Source organism: Mustelus asterias, chromosome 24 (genome assembly GCF_964213995.1).
Source record: "Mustelus asterias chromosome 24, sMusAst1.hap1.1, whole genome shotgun sequence".
Classification (NCBI taxonomy): Eukaryota; Metazoa; Chordata; class Chondrichthyes; order Carcharhiniformes; family Triakidae; genus Mustelus; species Mustelus asterias.
This window is the reverse complement of record NC_135824.1, coordinates 20,510,400-20,534,284: the sequence shown is the minus strand read 5'-3', so window position 1 is coordinate 20,534,284 and position 23,885 is coordinate 20,510,400. Positions and strand designations below refer to the sequence as shown.

Below are 23,885 nucleotides of genomic sequence, written 5' to 3'. Positions count from 1 at the left end.
TCCACACATTGTGGGTAAGCCAAGTGATTATAATGGACGCATGAAGAAATATGCCCCAATAAAAAACTTCTAAGTGCTTCAAAAGTGGTTCACTTGTCCCATGGCCTTGATGTATAGTAGCACTCCCACTGTTTAGGCACAATTTATTGCTGTCCAGAAAGGTTTTGGCTTGGGTTTTCCCTTATTGCCACGGAATAGGGGAAGACTTATGAGCTGGCTTGACAGCCTTTTCAGTGTTGGCCACGCAAATAATTACTTTTGTCCTTCTTGGGTTTTTATTAGCCATGCGGAATGCACAAAAGCCAGAATCATTAAATGGAAAACCAGTTCACCTCAGGATGCCTGGGCTCTGCTTAGGCATGTCAGAAATGTTAGGACTGAAAACAAGGGCTCACTTTCACCAGAGTCAGAGATCAGATCTGCTATTCCTTTTCTTAAAGCAAAGTCCTGGGCAGTGCCCAATACAAACAATAAATCATGAATAAATAGTACCCTGTGTATTGAAGGAGAAGACCAGGTGCTCCAAAGGTTATGAGAAAGTTTAAAAGCTTAGCATTTACAAGTTGATAGCTACCCATTAAATAGATTACTTGAATTTTGGATCCATTTTTGACTTTCAACTACTGTTACGAGAGTTATTGCTTGCAACTGGAAAATATAAAATCCCTCAATCTTTATTCCTTTCCATAAACTTGTCCCTTCACTCAGCATCAGAATAGTGAAAGAAGAAACAAACGGAGCACCTTGTTATCATAGAATAGAATCCCGACAGTGCAGGAGGCCAATCGGCCCATCAAGTCTGCACCGACCACAATAGCACACTTACCCCCATGTATTTACTCTGCTTTTCCCCTGACACTATGGCGCCATTTATCATGGCCAATCAACCTATCCCACACATCTTTGGACTGTGGGAGGAAACCGGAGCACCCGGAGGAAACCCACACAGACACGGGGAGAATGTGCAAACTCCACACAGACAGTCACCCGTGATTGGAATTGAACCCCTGATAGTGCGAGGCAACAGTGCTAACCACTGTGCCACCCTATTATTTAACATTATTTACAATAATGTTAGCCAATATGATCAAATTATCAAGATGTACCAAATGGGTTAGGGCATTGGAGGGAGCTAAATTTACTCTGGTGATGCGATGATTCGGGCGGCACGGTGGCACAGCGGTTAGCACTGCTGCCTCACAGCGCCAGAAACCCAGATTAAATTCCCAGCTTGGGTCACTGTGCGGAATCTGCACGTTCTTGCTGTGTCTCCGTGGGTTTCCTCCGGGTGCTCCGGTTTCCTCCCACAGTCCAAAAAACATGCTGGTTAGGTGTACTGGCCATGCTAAATTTTCCCTCATTGTACCCAAACAGGCGTCGGAGTGTGGCAACCAGGGAATTTTCACAGTAACTTCATTGCAGTGTTAATGTAAGCCTATTTGTGACACTAATCGATAAACTTAAATTTAGATTACTATATCCATGTGAAATTCCTTCACATGTTCTCTAATGCAGATGTTAAACTGGTTAAAACATGTGTTAACTGTAAGCAAAATAAAATTTAAAAGTTTATTCATTAGTGTCACAAGTAGGCTTACATTAACACTGCAATGAAGTTACTGTGAAAATCCTCTAGTTGCCACACTCCGGTGTCTGTTCAGGTACACTGAGGGAGAATTTAGCACGGCCAACGCACCTAACCAGCATGTCTTTTGGAGTGTGGGAGGATACTGGAGCGCCCGGAGGAAACCCACGCAGACACAGGGAGAATGTGCAGACTCCGCATAGACAGTGACCCAAGCCGGGAATCAAACCCGGGTCCCTGGTGCTGTGAGGCAGCTGTGCTAACCACTGTGACACCGTGAAAGCCCATAAAGTAATCTTGTCCAGATGTATTAATGGTGCTCAGAGGAAATTAAACCCCAGGACGTTTGATTTTTTTTAAGGTGATCATGCCACAATTTAGATTAAAAATTATTTTTTTTTTCTATTTTAAGCTAATTAGTTGGCAAGATAAAAGTAATGTGAAATTATAAGGAAGTTGCAGCCTGTGACCCCAAAAGGTAAATTAACTGAACTTAATAACTCCAGCTTGTTTTCATCTTATACTCAGAGAGATGAACTGCATCAGTAAATAAACAGAAAGGAAGCAGCCTTGACCTGCTCTATGTTGTATCCACTGGCCAGAGAAGCACCGTAGCCACCAGCAAACGCTGCTCCTGGGAGCATGTATAGATAGTTGTATTCAGGTGGATCTGTGGGACGCTTAAACATGTCCAACATCCTCTGGGTAATAAGGAAACCACCTGAAATTAAAAACGTTTAATGTCCAATGATTCCTTATTTCACTGCAAACACCAAAATTAAATTGTTGCAACAAGAATACACGATTGACAGGAATGAAGAAACATCAATCTCAGTTTGTAAGTTCAAACATCCATTTCCAGCTGAAAACTGATTAAAATAAACTCTCAAACACGAGGGGATGAAATTTACTTGGGCGATTATGCTGTTTTTCCAATCAACCCATGGCAAGTATGGAGGCACTAATCCAGGAGAGACATGACAAGCTCCTTTGTGAAAAGGACATTATGGCATTTCATGGAGAGTGGGAGTTTTGCCTTCAGACCACCCTCCTGCTGGGTCACAAGTGAAGCCTGAGCCCCTTCACTTGAAAACCAAAGGGTAATACATACGAATGCTAGAACCACTCCAAAAATTGGTAAGGAATATTGGAGATTGAGTGGGAACTGTGCTCGCTCAGTCCCACTATGGGCAGCACACTGTGCTAACCTCACTAAGCCTCACAGTGCCAGGGACCCGGGTTCAATTCCGGCCTCGGATAACTGTGCAAATTCCACGCACATTCTCCCCATGTCTGCGTAGGTTTCCTCCAGGTGCCGTGATTTCCTCCCACAGTTCAAAGTTGTGCAGGTTAGGTTGATTGGCCATGCTAAATTGACCCTAGTGTCAGGGGATTAGCAGGGTAAATATGTGGGGTTATGGGGATAGAGCCCGAGTGGGATTGTGGTCGGTACAGACTCGATGGGCCGAATGGCCTCCTTCTGCACTGTAGGGATTCACTGAAAGACATGGGACATCAGTTGTCTGAAAGAAGATGGATCCTAGTGTGGGGTAAAGAGGGATGGGTCCCGAATGAATCAGCAGCTGATGAAAGAGCAAACAGCAATCATTGCTTACTCAGGAATTAGAAGTAATTATGGAGCAACTCTGTTGTCAATTCTTTCCCTCCTTTCATAACATTCTTACAAAGCTTCAGCATTAGTTTCATCTGTGCATCCTGACCACATTAAAACATGGGAAAGGAAACTGACTCCCATCAATTAATAAAGCCAGTTGGATAAAAATGTTGAATCCCAAATCGGCAGCTCATATTCACTCGTTCAAGTAACAGCGGCATCCCATCACTGCCATACAACTTACCCGCTATATTAATCGATGATATAAATGCAGCCAGCAGGGCAAGTGTTTGAGGGACAGATGATGGTAAGTAACTTCCACCCATTAGGACCAGACCACCTACAGCTGTCAGGCCTGAAGAGTGCATAGGAACACAAGATCAAATTACATAGCGAAAGGGAATAGGCTTTTAAAAATTCAGCTTTCCTCTCTTTCTGTTTATCGAAACGACTTCCAAGGTCATACAATCTTTTAATTACATCTCCACACAATTTTGACAACGGTGGTTTACAAAGTTACATTTCACACGAGCAAACTTTACAATTACTTAAATAAAAGGCAAAATATTGCAGATGCTGGAAACTGAAAACGAAAACAGGAAGTGCTGGAAAATCTCTGCAGGTCTGACAGCATCTGTGGAGAAAGAACAGATGCCAACGTTTTGAGTCAGAGCTCTGACGAGGGGTCATCCAGACTCAAAACGTTGGCTCTATTCTCTCTCCACAGATGCTGTCAGACCTGCTGAGATTTTCCAGCATTGCTGAGATTTTCCAGCATTTTCTGTTTTTGTTTACGATTACCCAAGGTGGTTCCTCATTTTTAGAGCACCTGGGTAGAAAGCGTTGGTTTTTTTTTAAATTCCTCCTCAGAAAGGGGCCCTGTGGAGCAGTACCTGGAGAGTTTTGGCCTTCACATTCACTTTGGTGGATGCTATCACTCCTAATCAAGATTTGTTGCAAGCCAAAGCCAGAGACCCACGATTTGCACAGCTGAAATTTTTAAAAATGGCCCCATCCAATTGTTTAAGTGGCAACCGAACGGCATCTCACCAGGCTGATAATGGTGTCAAGTCCCAAGAAGTCAAGTCATTATGCAAAGTCCACCAACAGTGGGAACATCAGGCATCTGCCATTGATTTAATTCAATGTGAAAGTGCTTGTAGGACGGTGGAACAGAAGTCCACTCCTACTCTCCACTAACGTTAAATCAGAGGTAAACATAGGCAGGGAGCCTCGTAGTCCAAGGTTTTTCAAAGTGGGGGCGACGGGGATGTTGAAAATGGGTCTTTGGGTATCCTGTTTAAAAAAAATGCAGGATGTTCTGTGATCCTTTTCAAAAGAGAAACGGGATGTTCTGTTTATAGAATATTTTGTAGGTGGTGACATGACAATGAGGAGTTCTTGACGATGACATAGCCAGCATGAGGAGGAAAAGTTTAGTATTGCCTGATACAATTCAAGTTATCTGCACTTTATGAAAGGAAAAAGGTAAGGCGGCGAATTTTTAAATGTACAATAAATCCCGTTTAGATTGCGACTGTAGCAGCAGTACTGCAGCTTGTCTGGTCAGTGGGTCATGAGGGGTGACCCATTTTGGGTTGCCGGAAAAAAAGTTCAAAACCATTGTTGTAGTCAACAGCGTGGTCACTGGTTAAGGGTGTCAATGAGGGAGGGAGACCATGAGACAGGACACTCGATTCTTGTGCTGTGGAGGCTGGTGAAAATAAAATCAGAGATGTAACTTTGAATTAACCATTCCAAAAAAAAACCACTTTCTGGGAATTTGCATATTTACACACTCAGGTTTGTAGGTCACTTTATGTAAATGATTTCAAATAAATAGGATATGCAAAAGTGGTATAAATACAACCAGACTTGGAGAATATTTCCCTGCCAGTGCGTTATAAGTCTGAATGCGACTTTGCAAAATACTTACCCGAGATTGCATTTGTCACTGACATTAGTGGTGAATGCAGAGCTGGAGTGACGCCCCACACCGTGTGATATCCCACTAGGCCCGCTAGGCCAAAGGTGGTAACCATCTGAGTGAAAGCAGGGTTTGGGGAGCTTATTCCTAATCCGAGGACTGTAGCCAAACCTGGGAATCAACAATGGTTAGTGTTACTTTAGCAGTAAAACTTGATAAATGGAGCATGCTACTTACTTATTGTCAGCGTGTATTTACATTTTTCTAACAGAACCGGAGCAGGAGCAATGAGATGAATATCCACCAACGGAGACAAGGAAAGAGGAGCGGGTTTTATTTTCAAGTCAGAAAACTAATTAAAAATTTTCACTTGGGTGAACCCTTAATTGGCATGTGGGCTACTTCACTTTCAATTAAGGGTGGCACGGTGGAACAGTGGTTAGCACTGCTGCCTCAGTACCAGGGATCGATTGCGACCATGGGTACTGTGTGGAGTTTGCACATTCTCCCCATGTCTATGTGGGTTTCCTCCGGGCGCTCTGTTTTACTTCCACACTTCAAAGATGTGCAGATCAGGTGGATTGGCCATGCTAAATTGCCCCTTAGTGTCAGGGGATTACCAAGGTAAATACATGAGGTTACAGGAATAGGGACTGGGTGGGAATGTTGTTGGTGCAGAATCGATGGGCCCAATGGCCTCCTTCTGCACTGTAGGGATTCTATGATCAAGAGCAGTGGGCAGGCTCTCAAGGGCCAAAGGTCTTGCAGCTTCAGAGAAACATTTAACTGCTTACTTTGTGCTGCGGCTATGAAGGCACGTCAGCCATTTTTTAAATACTTTGAAACAGGAAAAGAAGCCAGTAGACATGGGCTGGGGGGAGTCTCTTCATGGTGAGGGGAGGGTCTATGGCTGTACTCGCACCCAGGCAGGCAGGAGGATCTGTCGGATATCCTCACTGATGCCCCAGTCCCCCGATCTGGGTGCCTGCCTCAGGCAGTGACCACTGATTTTCCAGACTCTTAATGTGACTAATTGCCTTCATGCCTTGTGGGACAGGCGGACTTTCCAGTGCTGGAATCTGCCTCCCCCAAAAAGGCCAGCGCAGCCCAGAATGAGACACCAGCCGGCATGGTTCCTTTTTTGTGGCCCTTCCCCAATTCCCTTCCTGGCCTTCAGGGGGGCCCTGACTAGCCAACTTCTGAAACAAAAAAAAAGGCTATGATAGGATGAACTCGCTCTTATCCTCAATCATCTCCATAAATTGAATTACTCTGATCCTTTTAAGGAAATCATAAACCAAACGGGGATTTGATCTTCTCAGTGCCGTACAATTGATTGAAGGGCAACAAACAAGTCAACTGCTGTTTGCAGAACATTTTGCCCAAGGCCATATTTCCCTGGAAATGCCTGACCTCATCAGATCTCAAGAGGCTATGCAGAATCCGGGCTGCTTTGTATGTGGATGGGAGACCACTTAGGAATGTCAAGCACAGCAGAGTTTCTCGGATTGCTTGAGTGACCCATGGTCCTGTCCACTGCCACATGGTCTTAGCCTCCCCCCCCTCTCCCCCAACCTTGGCCTTACCTGTTGTATAGATACCAGCAGAGGTCATTGTCTTTGTGAATGGAGACACCATGGCCACCTTTTCTGCTTTAAGTTCTGTCACTGATTTTTGTTTAACAGGTGCAGCTTCTGGAACATTTAAGGGTTGGGGTGCTGGAAATATATTCTTGCCTTCCTGTGTACAAAAGGTGGACAATCATTTTATCAAATGAGGATTGATTTGGCTTTCGCTTCTAATTTAAATTTCTATTTGGTCAAAGAGTACACAAAATCAATTAGGGCGGCACGGTAGCACAGTGGTTAGCACTGCTGCTTCACAGCTCCAGGGACCTGGGTTCGATTCCCGGCTTGGGTCACTGTCTGTGTGGAGTTTGCACATTCTCCTCGTGTCTGCGTGGGTTTCCTCCGGGTGCTCCGGTTCCCTCCCGCAGTCCAAAGATGTGCGGGTTAGGTTGATTGGCCAGGCTAAAATTGCCCCTTAGTGTCCGGGGATGCGTAGATTAGAGGGATTAGCGGGTAAAATATGTAGGGATATGGGGGTAGGGCCCGGGTGGGATTGTGGTCGGTGCAGACTTGATGGGCCGAATGGCCTCTTTCTGTACTGTAGGGTTTCTATGATTTCTATGACTCAACTCAGGCTTGTCTATATTTGTGCAGAAAATTTGCATTTATGTGGTCTCATTACACGATGGGCCAAATGGCCTCCTTCTGCACCGTACGATTCTATTAACATGGGAAATGTCCCAAGGTTATTGCTGAAAAGTCAAAAATTGACACTGCGCCAACGGAGATATGAGAAAGGAAGACACAAAGTTTGGTCAGGGATAGGTGGGGGCGATTTAAAGCAGCACAGCGGGCCGGGAGTCTCAAGTGGAGGCTGTTTAGCAGGCTCCCCGCTGGGTGCCACGGCCTCCACGAGTCTCCGGCCGCCAGATTTGTGGTGTAGTCAGCTCCACACCAGAAATTGGCTTGGAGCTGGATACTTTATTTAAATTAGAATTACCATATCATTAGTGGGCTTGGGACTGAAGTCTCCAGTCTTGTTAGAGTCTCATGCCCCCCCCCCCCCCCCAACCTAGAGTGGGCAGTGTGAAGGTGCCCCCTGGGTTGCCACTTTGCCCCTTGGGCAGTGCCTGGGGGCCAAGCTGGCAATGACCATGGAGACCCCCCCAGGAATTTGGGGGTGATGGGAGTGCCCCCGGCCATTGCCAACCTGGCCCCCTGGCATTGCCCAGAGGGCACCTTAGCACTGCCCACTCTAGGTGCTGGTCGACTGTTCACCATTGTATGCCAGCAAGAGTGACTTGGATGTGGGTTCGGACGCAGGCACCAGAAGTTTTGATGAGTTGCGGTTTATAGAAGACGGGAAAGCTGCTCAGGAGAATATTGGAATAGTCAATATGTGACAAACGTATGGATGAGGGCGATCTTAGAGATGGAGATGTTATGGGGTCAGGAGCTGAGCTTCGGGTCAAATAGGATGCTGAGGTTATGAACAGTTTCACCCAAAAGCTTAAAAAAAAAATCCATAAGGTTCAACTCAGCAAAATGCTTCCTTTCAGAATGGCTAGCATTCGCAAATACATTAGATTTCTCATTTCAGCCATCACATTTCCTCAAGTATTGTGATCATAAACTCGTAACGCTCCCTCCTGATTTTACAGTTCCTCTCCAATTCCGGTGGGAATCTGATTGAAATAGGATTCAGGAGGGGAAGTCATCATTCAAACAAGGAGTGGAGCACCAGTTGGCGGGAATGCACTGACATGTTGTTGCTCCTTGTAAAACTTGCTTGGAGAGCAGATAAATGGGAGGGAAAATTTGGCCTACAATAGTTCATCTAACGTTCATACACTAATACTGCACAGCCCAATTGCATCTCATACCTTTTAATGAAAATTACAAAATTAAAATACAAGTTATACTTCATTTAATAACTCAGGAAGCTGAACTGGAAAAGATTGATTACAGAATGTAAAACCACTACTGTGGTGTACACACACTAGTCCATGCCTGGGACTACCGTTCAGCAAGAAACCACTACAGTGGCGTGCACACACTAGTCCATGCCTGGGACTACTGTTCAGCAGGTCCAGTCCTGGGCCTGCCTTATAAAAGGCTCAGGTAATGAGTTCCAGCTGGGCAAGCCACTGCCTGTTACCAGGGGAACTCGTACTCAACGAGGCCCACAAGGAAATCAATCAGTGATTCCCCATGGACCTTGTGGGGGGGGAGGTTATCACACTTCACGCCACATAACTCACGGTTTTAATCTTCTTCACTTGCTCACTCAAATTGTGTCTGAAACCTTCTACAATAATCCGAATCAGGCATCCATGTTACACCAACACCTACCTGCATTACCAAGGTGCCTCGGATAACATGATCAACCGTTCCGTAGCCAAATTCATCCTTCGGCTCAAAGTAAAAGTATTCTTTGTCGGGGCTGATCGCCTTCAGCAGCTTTAAGATATTGTTTGAATACAGGCTACTGGCCTGTGTGGCCATTCTGCTCGGTAGATCGGTATAACCTACGTGGGTCACACCCTAACAGAAGAGAGGAGAAAGTTAACAAAGAAGAGTTGAGATTTGCAAAAATAAATTGGACCGTAATCTTCTGTCAACCAACATAAATGACCACAACAGAGGAAAAGAACTTCTAACCTTATGTATGTAAACTTCTTCAGGTTTTGTTGTTGCTATATTCCCACCAGCTTCAGCAGCAAGATCAACAATAACTGAACCATCCTTCATGGTTTCCACCATCTCCTTGGTGATAAGGATTGGTGCACGTCTTCCTGTAAATGCACATACACAGAAGATTGTACATTGTTAGTGTAAAGTGTGTCACCCTTCCTTCTTACATAGAAAATAGAAGCAGGAGTAGGCCATTTGGCCCTTCGAGCCTGCTCCACCATTCATTTTGATCATGGCTGATTGTCAAATTCAATATCCTGATCTTGCCTCCCCCCCCCCGCCAAAGTCCCTTGATCCCCAAGAGCTATGTCTAATTTCTTCTTGAAATCACATGTTTTGGGCTCAACTATCTTCTGTGGTAGTGAATTCCACACATTCACCGCTCTCTGGATGAAGAATTTCTCCTCACCTCTGTTCTAAAAGGTTTACCCCTTACCCTCAATCCCCTAATTCTGGACTCCCCCACCATCAGGAACATTCTTTCTGAATCTACCCTGTCTAATTCTGTTAGAATTTTATAAGTTTCTATGAGATCCCCTCTCACTCTTCTAAATTCCAATGAATTCAGTCCTAACCAACTTAGTCTCTCCTCATATGACAGATCTGCCATCCTAAGAATCAGCCTGGTAAATCTTCACTGCACTCCCTCTATACCCTTTGCTCAATTTGAAAAACATAGCACTGTATAAAAGCACAAGTATATTTTCTACTTCTTTATATAAAACTAGTAGAAACCAACATTTTATCTAAAACTTAGTGCACATATACAGTTCCACCTCCCCCTGCCCATCTATTTGCACATATACAACAGATTAGCAGTAGGTCAGCTCAAAACAATAATATTTTGCTCGACTTAAAGGCAATGGGTGATAGACCATGATCTTATTTTCTGTATCATATTTAATCCTCTCTCCTTCCTATTCAACATCAAGTCCAAAGGCAAACTCCCTTTTACCCTGGGTTGGGAATCCCAATAACACCTCATTCACTTGTCTATTCTCAGCCTTGACACTTGAGCTGGGGAGGTACTTAACAAACAAAACACTGACTTTGAGCACAAAGGGAACGCAATCCATTTGGTCTGCATTGAACTTAGGCAAATGTATGAGGTAAGTTGTACATGTGCACTGTTCATCAGAATTGGTTTAGCTCAGACAAAAGATCATTGGCCTAAAATTTTAACAGTTTTCTCTCTCCATAAATGCCGCCTGACCTGGTGGGTATTTTAAGTTTTTATTTCAGATTTCAAGCATCCATCGTACTTTGCTTTCATAGAGATCTCATGGTCCCTTCTACCACTCTGAATAGCTACCTTTACCTCCTCTCTTTCCTTTCTTTCAGCCAAGCAACTATCCATTCTGCTACTTGTTCCATAACTCTGCATGCTTTGATCTTATTCGTCAGTCTATTAAGTGGTGCCATCTTGGAGGCCTTTGCCAGTCTAGATATATTATGTCTACTGCATCACCCATTTCAACTATCCCTGTTACATTTTCGAAGTCCTCAATTAGGTTGGTCAAGGAAGACTTTTCCTTTTGAAACCCATCTTCACATTTACAAAGAAAGAACAAAGAACAAACTATGTTTTTGGTTTATAGATTTTTTTCTATTTTCTCTTTGGGCTGATCCATTGTTGCTTAGACTTATTCAGTCTCCCTTCTTAAATAAAAATGTGAGCTATCCACTGCTTCACTTTTCCTCAGCTATCAGTCAAACAATATGGCAGAGAAAGGACGGCATAGTGGTTAGCACTGCTGCCTCACAGCGCCAGGGATCCGGGTTCAATTCCGGCCTTGGGTCACTGTGTGTGGAGTCTGCACGTTCTCCCCGTGTCTGCGTGGGTTTCCTCCGGGTGCTTCAGTTTCCTCCCATGCTCCAAAGATGTGCAGGTTAGGTGCATTGGCCATGCTAAATTGTCCCTTAGTGTCCCAAGATGTGTAGGTTAGGGGGATTAGCGGGCTAAACACATGGGGTTAGGGCCTGGGTGGGATGCTCTGTCAGAGAGTCGGTGCAGACGTGATGGGCCAAATGGCTTCCTTCTGCACTGTAGGGATTCTGAGAGAAAGGCGCCATTGGGACCAGTGGTTTGCATACAGTTATTCCTGTCCGCTCTGCCAAAAAAAAAAGGAAAATTCCCCATAGGCCATGCCACCTTGCTGCAGATAATATTTAATGCCATGGGAAATTATTACTGCGACAATAGAGAAATATTCACCAGAAGAAAGCAATGCCAATCAGACTTACGCTCCTCAGATACCCGGCTGTACAACTGAACACTAGACCTCATCAAGCCAATGTGACCAAGATAAATACAGCAGTTTTCCAGAAGAATAAGAGATGATAAATACTGCACATAATAGAACGGGGCTTTGACCTTTACCCATTGTTAAAAAAAACATATTTAGGGAAAACTGGAGGTCTTAATGTAATTTGCAAATAAAATAACTAAAATGAAAATAATCTTTTTAATGTTTTGATTTTCAAAGTTGTCATCACTCACCAGGGATAAGAGCAGTGCTGATGAGAATATCCACCTCCTTACACTGTTTGGCAAACAGTGCCATTTCAGCTTCAATAAATTCTTTTGACATCTCTTTAGCATATCCACCAGTCCCTTCACCCGATTCCTCCACATCAACTTGAAGTGGCTCTGCTCCAAAAGATTTGAACTGTTCCAAGGCTGCCACCCTGCACAAGAATTATACAAGACAGACGGCCTTAGATCAAAGTTTACACGGCCTCAGCATTTTTTCTGTAAAAAGGTCCGGATATAATGATGATTGGAACACACTAGCTTTTCAACAAGCCCCTTAAATCCAACATTTAAACCTCAAAGTTGCTTAAATGTTCAAACTGAACCATAATCAGTTCAGTTTGAACATTTAAGCAACTTTTTTAAAAAATTAACTTTCTGAAACAGGGTACATTTCCTGCGATTCCAGCCTCAGCATCACTAATCAAGAAGTATTGCAGATAGAGCATGCCGACCCCTCCGTTCAATTTTCCAACCAATGCCGTTGCCAAGAAAAACTCCGCATTGATATCAGGATCTCCACAAATTTATTCCAATAGCTTTAGGTGGAGTGTCATTTCATTAAACCCTGTACTTTGAATTGAACATCTCCTTCTGGAGGTTGAAATTCAAACTTTCTGGCTGCAATAACCAAAGTATTTCTTACCATTGCGCTATCAATTTTTGAGTTCTCTTTCCCATTTAATAGAACAGTATTTACATTGAGGATATTAAGTGGCACGGTGGTTAGCACTGCTGCCTCACAGCGCCAAGGATCCGGATTCGATTCCTAGCTTGGGTCACTGTCTGTGCCGAGTCTGCACGTTCTCCCCGTGTCTGCTTGGGTTTACTCCGGGTGCTCCGGTTTCCTCCCGCCCCCCAAACATGTGCAGGTTAGGTGGATTGGCCATGCTAAATTGGCCCTAGTGTCAGGGGGATTAGGAGTTACCAAATCATTACTTTCACTTTATGTTCTCTCTGCATCTGCATGGGTTTCCTCCGGGTGCTCCAGTTTCCTCCCACAGTCTGAAAGGCATGCTGGTTAGGGTGCATTGGCCATGCTAAATTCTCCCTCAGTATACCTGAACAGGCGCCGGAGTGTGGCGACTAGGGGATTTTCACAGTAACTTAATTGCAGTGTTAATGTAAGCCTACTTGTCACACTAATAAATAAACTTTATTTGATCGACTTGTATGCAACAAAGCAATATTTACCTAGTGTCAAAACCACGAACTATGGCCCCCATCGATTTGGCAGCACCAGCAGCAGCTAAGCCTGCAACACCACCACCAATAACCAGCACCTGGTATACAACACATTGTAAAGATTAAAGAGAGAAACTGAAGAAAACCCATTCATAATTACAATGGTTAAAACTAGCACTTCCATCAAACTTCTGTTAACACAAATCGCTGATTAGGCCACCATTATCGCACTGTGTTCGCTTTTGGGTATTCCACTTGAGGAAAGGCACCCAGACCATGGAAAGGATCCAGAATAGATTCATTAAGATGATTTCACAGATGAGAGACTTTAGTTATGTTGCGGGGGGGGGGGGGGGGGGGGGGGGAGCGACTGAAAGGAAGTAGAGCTCATTCATTTTAAGTAAAGAAAGTTTAGGAGAGATCTGATAGAAATGTTCAAGGGGAGAGATCAGACAAGTTGGGAAAAAAATCTATTCCTACAGGATGGTGCATCTGCATAAATTTATAGTGAACACAAAGAATAAAAAGGAACTGATTAAATAGGAATTTATCTTTATGCAAAGGGTAGATAAGACATTATACAGAGGGTGGTGGGTGCCTGGAACTCGCTGCCTGGGGAGGTAGTGGAAGCAGATACGATAGTGACTTTTAAGTGGCATCTTGACAAATACATGAATAGGATGGGAATAGAAGGATATGGTCCCTGGAGTGGTAGGGGGATTTAGTTTAATCGGGCAGCATGGTCGGTGCAGGCTTGGAGTGCCGAAGGAAGGGCCCGTTCCTGTGCTGTAATTTTGTTCTTTGACATGGAATGCTTTTGCCAAAACAGCAGTGTAAGTAGTTCAGGCATTCCTATTTTCGTGTGGAATAATTTTACCGGAAACGCTGGTTTTCGGGAATGATTAGGTTGCAAACTGACAGTTCCACACACTGCGGAGTTGGCTGCTCCCCTCAAACACACGAGATCACTTGAACAGATACCATCCTGTTCAACAACCAACAGATTTATTTCCTGTGACCTCTGATGTTATTAATATCTTTGTGCATTTTACTATAATTCTGAGGGTGAATTACACATGACCAGTTTTAAGGAAAATCCTTTTCTACGAAATGAATTCAGCCCCCAACCCATTTCGTAACAATGGGGTTTACCTATACTCAGACTAACTTTTCAATGGGAAGCAGCCATATATTCTTTCATGGGAAGGCTCGGCCAGCATTTATTGTCCATCCCCAATTGCCCTTAGTTAGAGGGAGACACCTTCCTAAACCGCTGCAGTCCATGTGGGACAGGCACTGTTAGGGAATTTAGTATGGAAAAAGGGAAGCAGTATGGAGGACTAACTCGACAGCTTTGCATCGTCATCATCGCTGCGATGCTCAAGATACAATACCACACTGAAGCCCATCATATAATAATTTAAAGATTAGTTTTACTGATAAGCAAATTGTCACTTGTGGAGGAATGGAAGTGATAAAAATATATAACAATTAACTATATATTTTAGCCCGGAAACCTCAAAAATGGAGAAGCATTTTTTTACAAATGCGTAACTAACTTGAAGCCCCAAACCTACTCATTATTGAAAACTGAGCTGTTGTGAGGAGTTTAAGTCAGTCTTCAGCCAGTCCAGAATATCGTTCAATGGGGAAGAGTTCCTCTACATAAGACATAGGAGCAGAATTAGGCCACTTGGCCCATCGAGCTTGCTCTGCCATTCAATCATGGCTGATCTTTTTCTCATCCCCATTCTCCTGCCTTTTCCCCATAACTCCTGATCCCCTTATCGATCAAGAACCTATCTATCTCTGTCTTAAGGACACTCAATGACCTGACCTCCACAGCCTTCTGTGGCAAAGAATTCCACAGATTCACCACTCTCTGACTGAAGAAATTCCTCCTCATCTCTGTTTTAAAGGATCGTCCCTTTAGCCTGAGGTTGTGCCCTCTGGTTCTAGTTTTTCCTACTAGTGGAAACATCCTCTCCACGTCCAACATTTTCTATGCTTCTGCCTTCAGTGCCAGAGCACTGTGATGTGTCCACGTACAGCAAGATATCTGAAAATTCTCAGATCCCCAGTCTGTTTTTACCCAATAATCTAATTACAGAGAGAAAGGTCCAAGGTCTGTACAAAAAATAAATTAATGGACCGTGTACATACCTTTTTAGCCTCACTATCATAATCCTGACTTTTCTGCAGCAGTTGTTACCAATTTCCTGCTAATTCACTAAGTATCATCCCACAAAGATTGGATATTTAAAATCAACCTCAGCTGGAATATAAGCTCTACCAGGGAAGTTGTTGAAACAACTTGTCTGCAAACTGCAGTAAGGTATTACTAAACCAACAAGAACAGAAGCAGCAAAAAAAAAAATGCCTTGAAGGTATGAAGTCTTCAGGAGGAATAAAAGAAGAAAATTATGAATGCTACGAAACAAAAAAAAAGCTAATGTAAAATGTTCAAGATGTATAGGTGTGTTAGCATCTGAAAGAGAAAGGATGGTTATTGCTTTGGAGGTACAGCCAGAAATGGTGCCTGACCCTCGACATTCTTTTTCTGTCAGGCACAGGTTGACCTGCTGAGTATATCCTGCATTTTCTTTTCACCTGAACAAAGATGAGCAAGCATCTGACATTTTTCTTTGGAACTTCAGGAGACACATCGCAGTGCTCTGGCACTGAAGGTAGAAACATAGAAAATAGTAACAGGAGCAGGCCAGTCTGCCCTTCTGAACCCACTCTACCATTTAATTGGATCAAGGCTGATCCTCTAACTCATCGCCATACTCTTGCACACTTCCCATACCCCTTGACACCTTTAGAGCCTAGAAATCCATCCATCTCCTTCTTAAATGCATTCAGTGACTTGGCTCCCATAGCCTACTGTGGTAGGGAATTCCAAAGGCTCTCAGTGAAGAAGTTTCTCCTCATCTCCTAAAATGATCAACCTGTATCTGAGATTGTAGCCCTTGTTCCAGATCTCCCTCCCACACCCCCACTCCACGAGCTAGAGGAAACAATCCCTGCATCCAGTCTGTCCAGCCATGTCATGAGTTTATGTTTCAATTAGATCCCCTCTCATTCTTCTTAATTTCCAGTGATGCAAAGTTGTTGCTAGAAGATTAAGGATTTACACTGGTGTGAATTATCAGATGGTTAAATGTCATCTAACACAGGGGCTTAGTTCCTCAAATGCTTACCCTAAAATAGTTAACATTTTGCATACGAGCTGTATGCAGTTCTTCTTTATTCAGTAGGGAAGATTGCCACTAATTCAATTAATTAGCTCAAAAGGATACAGGAGCAGGGGGGATAATCTGAATGTGCTGGATGCACTGATGTCTAACCATGCAAGAAATGCTGTATAATTTCACAATCGTTGAAGCTTGGCAGCATAACATATACCCATGAGACCTATGAGATTCATCATTTTCATTTAAAAAGCATGATTCAGGAGGATGCATTTTCAGAAGTCAGAATGTATGACTAACTGATGATAGGTTCTATAAGGCAGGTTCTATAAGGCTGGGGGAGTGTATACAATGGGGCAGGTGTCGTGCAACAACGCAGTACTACTTTATGATGGTTGTACTGAATTTTAAATTCCATCGCAGAGTTCGGTAAACAACGCTTACCTTCGCAGGAGGTACTTTCCCAGCAGCTGTTATCTGACCTGTGAAAAATCTACCGAAATGGTTAGCTGCCAGGACAACAGACTTGTACCTGAAAAAAAAACAATATTCGTTTCAGAACATTTTTAGTAAGGAACTGCTAGTTAAGACACCACAACAGATTGCATTTACCTAGCACCTTTAATGTAGAAAATCACTGCAAGCAACTTTATAGAGGGACAGATCCTGAATAATCTGCAGGAGTTACGGGGAGTGACCAAGAATGCTTTTAAAGGTAAAGAGAGAAGCAGCACTGGAAGGACTTGCTGGGGGAATTCTAGAAGATCAGGGCCAAAGGTCAGGGCCAAGGCAACTGAAGGCTCAGCCATCAATGGTCAGCGTTGTCATTCCTCATACACCCAAAGGCTACAATATGAGTATTATAGCTGAAAGGTCTTGGGGAGTCTCTTTTTCACACACTGACTCTCTGGTGACTGCTCCAAGTTTTTGTGCATCCCTCAACATGTAGCCCTGAACCTTGGAATGTCCCAAGTCTGCAACACTTGGTCATGTACAAAAATGGGAATGCATAGAGAGTCTTTGCAGACAGACGTACATTGGACAAACCTGATCTGGGTTTTTATACTTAAAATGACAAAATGGAATCCACTATTATACAAGTTCAGTGCATCATTGTACTGAAGGAGGATCATATTTGCCTGTAGAGAACAGCCCGATTGATAGCTCTGAAGATTTTCTCGGGTCTTACTCAGTACTTGAAGCATAGACAAAGCACAAAGAGAAAAAATTACATTCCAGTCTATGCTTTGGGGCATGTGCTATATTAATCACTAGTGCCGCAACATTCACTAGTGAATACTTATTCAACATTCAATTTAGTAATTCTTCAAGTGCATACCGAAATAAGATATTTTTCCTTGGGGATATGAGTGACACTGGCCAGACAGCATTGATATCCCATCCTTTGTTGCCCTGAAGACACAGAGGATCAATGTTGTTGCGTGGGATATAGAGCCAACATTTAGGCTAGTTGGGATAAGGTGGGCAGGGTGAGCAATCCTTCCCTGAAAGTTTAAACTAATGTATGAATTTGTGGGGAGGGGGGGGGGGGGGGTGAGGTGACTCAAGCGGAGGCCGTTTAGCGGGCTTCCCGCTGGGTGCCATGCATCCGCATGTCTCTGGGTGCCGGATTTCCGGTGCCATCAGCTCCACACCAGAAATCGACGCCGAGCTGTATAAATGATTTAAATACTTATTTAAATGCAACTTATATTGAATTAGCGGGCCCAGGACTGAAATCACCAGGCCCGCTAGAATCTCCCCCCGCCAGGAGTGTTTCACTCTAGCGGGGTTTACAAAAGCTCGCCACTTGCGGAGAGCAAGTGGCCTGACCCCGTTGGAGTGAAGGAGAGGGGGGGGGGGGGCAATCAGTTCCCCCCCAAGAGGGTCTAGGATAAGGGGGTTGTCCCCTGGGCATTGCCAGCTTGGGCAGTGCCAGCCTGGCTCCCTGGCACTGCCCAAGGGGCAAAGTGGTAATGCCTGGTGAGTAGTTTGGCACTGTTCATCAGGCATCGGTAGGTGCCAAGTGGGTGGGGGAAGATTGGTGTGGGCGGGGGGGGTCCCACTGCCACTCTGTAGTGATAGAAGGAGGGAGGCCAGCGATCGGGAGGTTGGCAGTGTGGGGCTACTGCGCGCACCGATCTCGATGCTGACAGATTGGTGAATGCACAGTGGCCCGCTCAGTGCTATGCTGCCGGCCTCTCCAGTGGGAATACTGATGTTTCACGTGAATCGTGCGAGTGCATTCTGCAGTGCACAGAGTGTGGGAGATTCATTTTGAAACTCCCACTGTAAAAACCAACGTGATTTACCCCAGTTTTTACGCAAATTCGACAATTAGAATTTTTTGGGGGGGAAGAATCGCCCCTTGGTCTTTACAAAAATCTGGCAGCTTTTATGGTTATTTTTCTGGTGCCAGCCCACAAACTCCCAGATTTAGCTTCACTTAATGTGGCACGGTGGCACAGCGGTTAGCACTGCTGCCTCACAGCCCTCGGGATCCGGGTTCAATTTTGGCCTTGGGTGAAAGTCTGTGTGGAGTTTGCCTGTTCTCCCCGTGTCTGTGTGAGCTTCTTCCCACACTCCAAAGATGTGCAGGCTGGCCATGCTAAATTGTTTCTTAGTGTCTAAAGACATGTAGGTTAGGAGGATTTCCAGGGTAAATATGTGGGGCTACGGGGAAAGGGCCTGCATGGGATACTCTGTCAGAGAGATGGTGCAGACTTGATGGGCCGAGCGGTGTCCCTCTGCACTGCAGGGATTCTATGATTTACTCCTTGCCATAATGAGATTTGAATTCCCGCTATAAATTGTTAACACAGCAACAAACCCGCGAAACCACCATTTCCTAAGAACAAGGCTGTTAAAAAAAAGTTGCATTCATAAAGCATTTGTCACTGACAATGCATTTACAGCCACTAGCGCTTTTTGAAGTGGTCACTCTGCAGCCATTTTAAACACAGCAACTCCCACAAACAGCAATGAGGTAATGAGCAGAGATAGTCTGCTTTTGTGATGCTGATTGAGAAGATAAATACTGGTCAGGACATCAGGGTAACTCCGCTGCTCTGCTTCCAAGTAACGCTAGTGGCTTTTGCTACCAAATAAACCTGTTGGACTTTAACCTGGTGTTGTTAGACTTCTTACTGTGTTTACCCCGGTCCAACGCTGGCATCGCCACATCCAAGTAACGCCACAGGATACTTAACATCCACCTGAGCTGGCAACGTACAAAGAACAAAGAAAAGTACAGCACAGGAACAGGCCTTTTGGCCCTCCAAGCCTGCGCTGATCATGATGCCTAAACTAAAACCGTATGCACTTAGAGTCCGTATCCTTCCATTCCCGTAGCTTGGTATTCTGTTGTTGCCTTTGTTGTTAGCTGTTTGAACTGACGAGACATAGAGGACATCCAAGTACTGAGCCAACTATCACTCTCAACATCTCTTTAAGGAGTCTCACAACACCAGGTTTAAGTCCAACAGGTTTATTTGAAATCACGAGCTTTAGGAGCGCTGCTCCTTCATCGGGCGAGTGGAGGCCCACTCACCTGATAAAGGAGCAGCACTCCGAAAGCTCGTGATTCCAAATAAACCTGTTGGGACTTTAACCTGGACTTGTGAGACTTCTTACTGTGTCCACCCCAGTCTAACACCGGCATCGCCACATCATGGCTACACACCTCCTTTGTCTTTTCCCTAGCTAGTTCATCACCATATATACATATACTGCCCCTCCACACCCCAAAATCGACACTGTCTACCCGGCCCCTAGTTTTATTGAATTTCCTCTGTTAGCCTTCTGTCAATTGCAATTTTCCCTCTGGATTCTTCTGTAGTTCCTTGGCTGCTTCAACAGACTCAAATTCTGCACCCCCCAGCCCCCCCCCCCCCCCCCCACCCCCCCCCCCCCCACCCCCCCCCCCCCCCCCCCCCCCCCCCCCCCCCCCCATCCTCGCACTTTATGGCGTTTCCAAATCCACTCCTTTTTCATTTTCTTTAAAATTCGTTCATGGGAGGCGGGCGTCATTAGCTGGGCCCACATTTATTACCCATCCCCAAGGGCATTTAAGAGTCAACCACATTGCTGTGGATTTGGAGTCGCATGTAGGCCAGACCAGGTAAGGATGACAGATTTCCTTCCCTAAAGGACATTAGCGAACCAGATGGGTTTTTTCGACAATCGTCAATGGTTTCATGGTCATCATTAGACTTTTAATTCCAGATTTGTATTGAATTCAAATTCCGCCATCTGCCATGGTGAGATTCAAACCCGGGTCCCCAGAGCATTACCCTGGGTCTCTGGATTACTAGTCCAGCGACAGTATCACTATGCCACCACCTCCCTTAGTTCATTCATATAGATTAGAAACAGTAGAGGTTCAAGCTCTGATCACTGGGATTACAAATGTTAATGCACTCCAGTAGCTATAAAAACATGTCTTAAAACCCAATTTCAATATTTTTAAAAATATTGTCATACCCTGCTATGTTAGCCATGGAACTAAGAGCATCATATCCCTGAGCTATAGTAACTCGAGGGACCTGGTCCATTGCCAGTACAGAGGTCTTGCGTTCAGCAAGTTTATTCATGAGATCAGTGTTTTGGGCTGGATAGATGAAACTGACAAGAGTGGCTCTCTCCTTTAGCAGCTCTGCTTCATGTGCCCCCAAGGTGTTATTGAAGATTGGAGCTCTGACCTGCAAAAAAAAATCAAAAATATTTAAATAGTTAAACATTTGAAACTGTGCCAAAATAACAAGCAGAAACATTGTATTGGAAGCAACATTGTTACCACATTTGAATTTGCCAAATAGATTTGAAAAGTCTCATGAGGCAACATTTGTAACTTGCATTTATATAGATACTATTTAAAGAAATATGCATGACACTTCCTGAGGGACGGAGTGTCTTAGGCACTGAGCAAATATCTGGGAAGATGCCCAAAGAATGATGATCAAGAATACTTGTTGCATCTGGGATTTACATGTACTTGAGTCCCACCCCGATAGCACCTAACTTATCACAGGGATCTGGCTCAAAAAACGTATTTCACCTTTCACAATGTCAGGATGTCCCAAAGCATTTTGCAGCCAACGGTGTACTTTTGAAGTGTCAGCACTGTTGTAATTTAGGGAACACAGCACCCAATCCCAAAGGCAGCACTTGGACAACAGGTTGGTGGCATTGGTGGAGGGACAAATATTGGCTACAATCCTGGAGAGCTCCCCCTCCTCTTCTTCATAGTGCCATAGGGTCATGTCCACCCGAGAGGGCAGATGGGGTTTAATGTCGGTTTAATGTTTAACCGGCGGCACAGTGGTTAGCACTGCTGTCTCACTGCGTCAGGGACCCGTGTTCAATTCCGGCCTCGGGTGACTGGCTGTGCGGAGTTTGCACCTTTTCTTCATGTCTGTATGGGTTTCCTCTGGGTTCTCCAGTTTCCTCCTACAGTCTAATGATGTGCGGGTTAGGTGGATTGGCCATGGTAAATTGCCCCATAGTGTCAGGGGGAATAGCAGGGTAAATATGTGGAGTTAAGGGATTGGGCCTGGGTGGGATTATGGTTGGTGCAGACTTGATGGGCTGGATGGCCTCCTTCTGCACAGTAGGGATTCTATGAATGGGTCATCCAAACGACGGCACCTCCAATAGTTCAGCGCTGCCTCATTACAGTATTGACATTAAAATTTATGCTTTGAGTTGAGATTGGGCTCAGCAGTCTAGACAAACAAGCATTTTGTTTAACATGCTATTTTCTGAAGTATTTAATTAAAAAGTGGCATGCAGCCAAGTAAGGCAATGGGGAGGGAATATATCTACCACGCAACATTTTACAGAAGAAAATAACAATCTTAACAGAAATTTCTTCTGAACTTTTTAAACTCGAAGTAGTGTCTCCCTCCCTGCTGTTTGAATTTACAGTAATTATGGGACTACAGTATCAATTATGGGAAGTATTACAGAATGACTACGACAGCAGAGATGGTTAGTTAATTGGAAGCAATCCATAGGACAGTTCCTGAGAAAGCATTAGAAACTGGGACTGAAGACTTCCCAGGGTGAAAGCACATTACCCTGGGGTTCAGACAAGAGTCTATTAGGTCAGCTTGGAGTTAGCAGCCTCATGTTCGCAGTGGAGCACCTGCACGACGTCTAGAAAAAGCGGGGAAAATTTTAAGAAATAAAAAACAGCAGGTCTGGCAGCATCTGTGGAGAAAGAAATGGAGTTAACATTTCAAGTCCAATATGACTTTACTTTGGAACTCTTAGTTCTGAAGAGTCATCAGACGGCTTTGAAACTTGTAACTCTGTTTCTCTCTCCGCAGATGCTGCCAGACCTGGTGGGCGGAATTTTATGACCTCGCTCGGGCGAGACCGGAAAGTCCTCGCCGGAGGTCACCGGAGATTTCTGTTCTCGGACCCTTGTCCACGCCGATTCGTGGTGGGCAAGGTGGTAGAGTTATGGCCGCTGACTTTTTCCAGCACTTTCTGTTTTTACTTCAGATTCCATTTTTTGTTTTTATTTTTCAGAGATTTCCAGCATCCGCAGTATTTTGCTTTCATGAAAACTTAAAGAAAGTCTCTTATTCAACCTTTCTTCTTTTGGTAATTTTGTCCCAGTCAGAAATGTAATTATTGTGCCACATTCATTTTAATGATCTGCTTTACTTAAAATTATTAAATTTAATGAAAACATAATTCAATTTTTGTTGCCAATTTAAAGTTGATTACAATAATTAGATACTGCACAGAGATTCCATACAAACGTTTTTGGATATAGTCTTGGTTCTCATGCAAACTACTTAATTGAATTTGGTGGTTCAATTGAAGACAAACTACACAATTATTAAAAATGATGACAAAGAGTCCTTTTTTGGGTAAGCAAAGCTTGTGTGTATGATCTTGTTACCATATTGAGGCATATTCTGTTACCTACAATATAAACCTTCATTCCTCTTTACTGTAGTTTTCCTTAAGTTCGCAAAATTGTATTTTTGGAGGTCCTGCTCATGTTTTTCCTCTCTGAATCACACTGGTTCTCAAGTGCAAAACCCTCATTAATTTTAAATTTGTTTTATAACTTTATCTTTCAATAGCCTTCTTGCAGCCCTTCAAATCCCCCATCTCAAACTCCCTGATCCTATGACCCTTAATATTCAGTTTGCCAGTTCTCAGGTGTTGTGTGGAGCTTGAAACAGACGGGGCGTGGATATTGTGTACTCCTGCGAGTGGCCTTTCTACCTGCAGTCATTCAAGAAGCCCAATTACAGAGAGAGATCAGGAAATACCGCGACCAGTATTGCTGTTATGTGGAGCAGCAAGAGAGGCAGTGAATATTACCATCGCGCCATTACCTCTCGATGTCAACCGAGAATGGAATAGACGTTCCCATCAGATGGTCTGTGTGAAGTCTTTTCCCTGCTGACTACGCCATTATCTCGCAGCTTATTGCAATGAAAATGATGACAATAATTTATGTATAAAGTAACATATTCCACAAGGGAAATGCAAAGGGAAATTTAACATTTGCTTTTCATAACACATCACCTTTTCCCCCTCACCCACTGCACATAAGTTCAG

At 44.1% G+C, this 23,885-nt stretch overlaps 2 protein-coding genes across 3 annotated transcripts in view; both read right to left on the bottom strand.

The window, feature by feature from the left end:
- The window catches only part of atp8b4 (ATPase phospholipid transporting 8B4), a 363,747-nt gene that overhangs the window by 13,658 nt on the left and 326,204 nt on the right, over nt 1–23,885 (bottom strand). The window lies entirely within an intron of this gene.
- nnt2 (nicotinamide nucleotide transhydrogenase 2) overlaps nt 1–23,885 on the bottom strand; it is a 75,175-nt gene that overhangs the window by 33,069 nt on the left and 18,221 nt on the right. For both annotated transcript variants that reach the window (XM_078241381.1, XM_078241382.1), the window contains exons 4-13: nt 20,784–21,001; nt 16,746–16,833; nt 13,117–13,205; nt 11,890–12,077; nt 9,357–9,490; nt 9,048–9,239; nt 6,714–6,867; nt 5,137–5,298; nt 3,445–3,555; nt 2,161–2,306 (exon numbers count right to left, since the gene is read on the bottom strand). In XM_078241381.1, the coding sequence (XP_078097507.1) occupies nt 2,161–2,306; nt 3,445–3,555; nt 5,137–5,298; nt 6,714–6,867; nt 9,048–9,239; nt 9,357–9,490; nt 11,890–12,077; nt 13,117–13,205; nt 16,746–16,833; nt 20,784–21,001 (1,482 nt within the window). The remainder of the gene's footprint in view (nt 1–2,160; nt 2,307–3,444; nt 3,556–5,136; nt 5,299–6,713; nt 6,868–9,047; nt 9,240–9,356; nt 9,491–11,889; nt 12,078–13,116; nt 13,206–16,745; nt 16,834–20,783; nt 21,002–23,885) is intronic.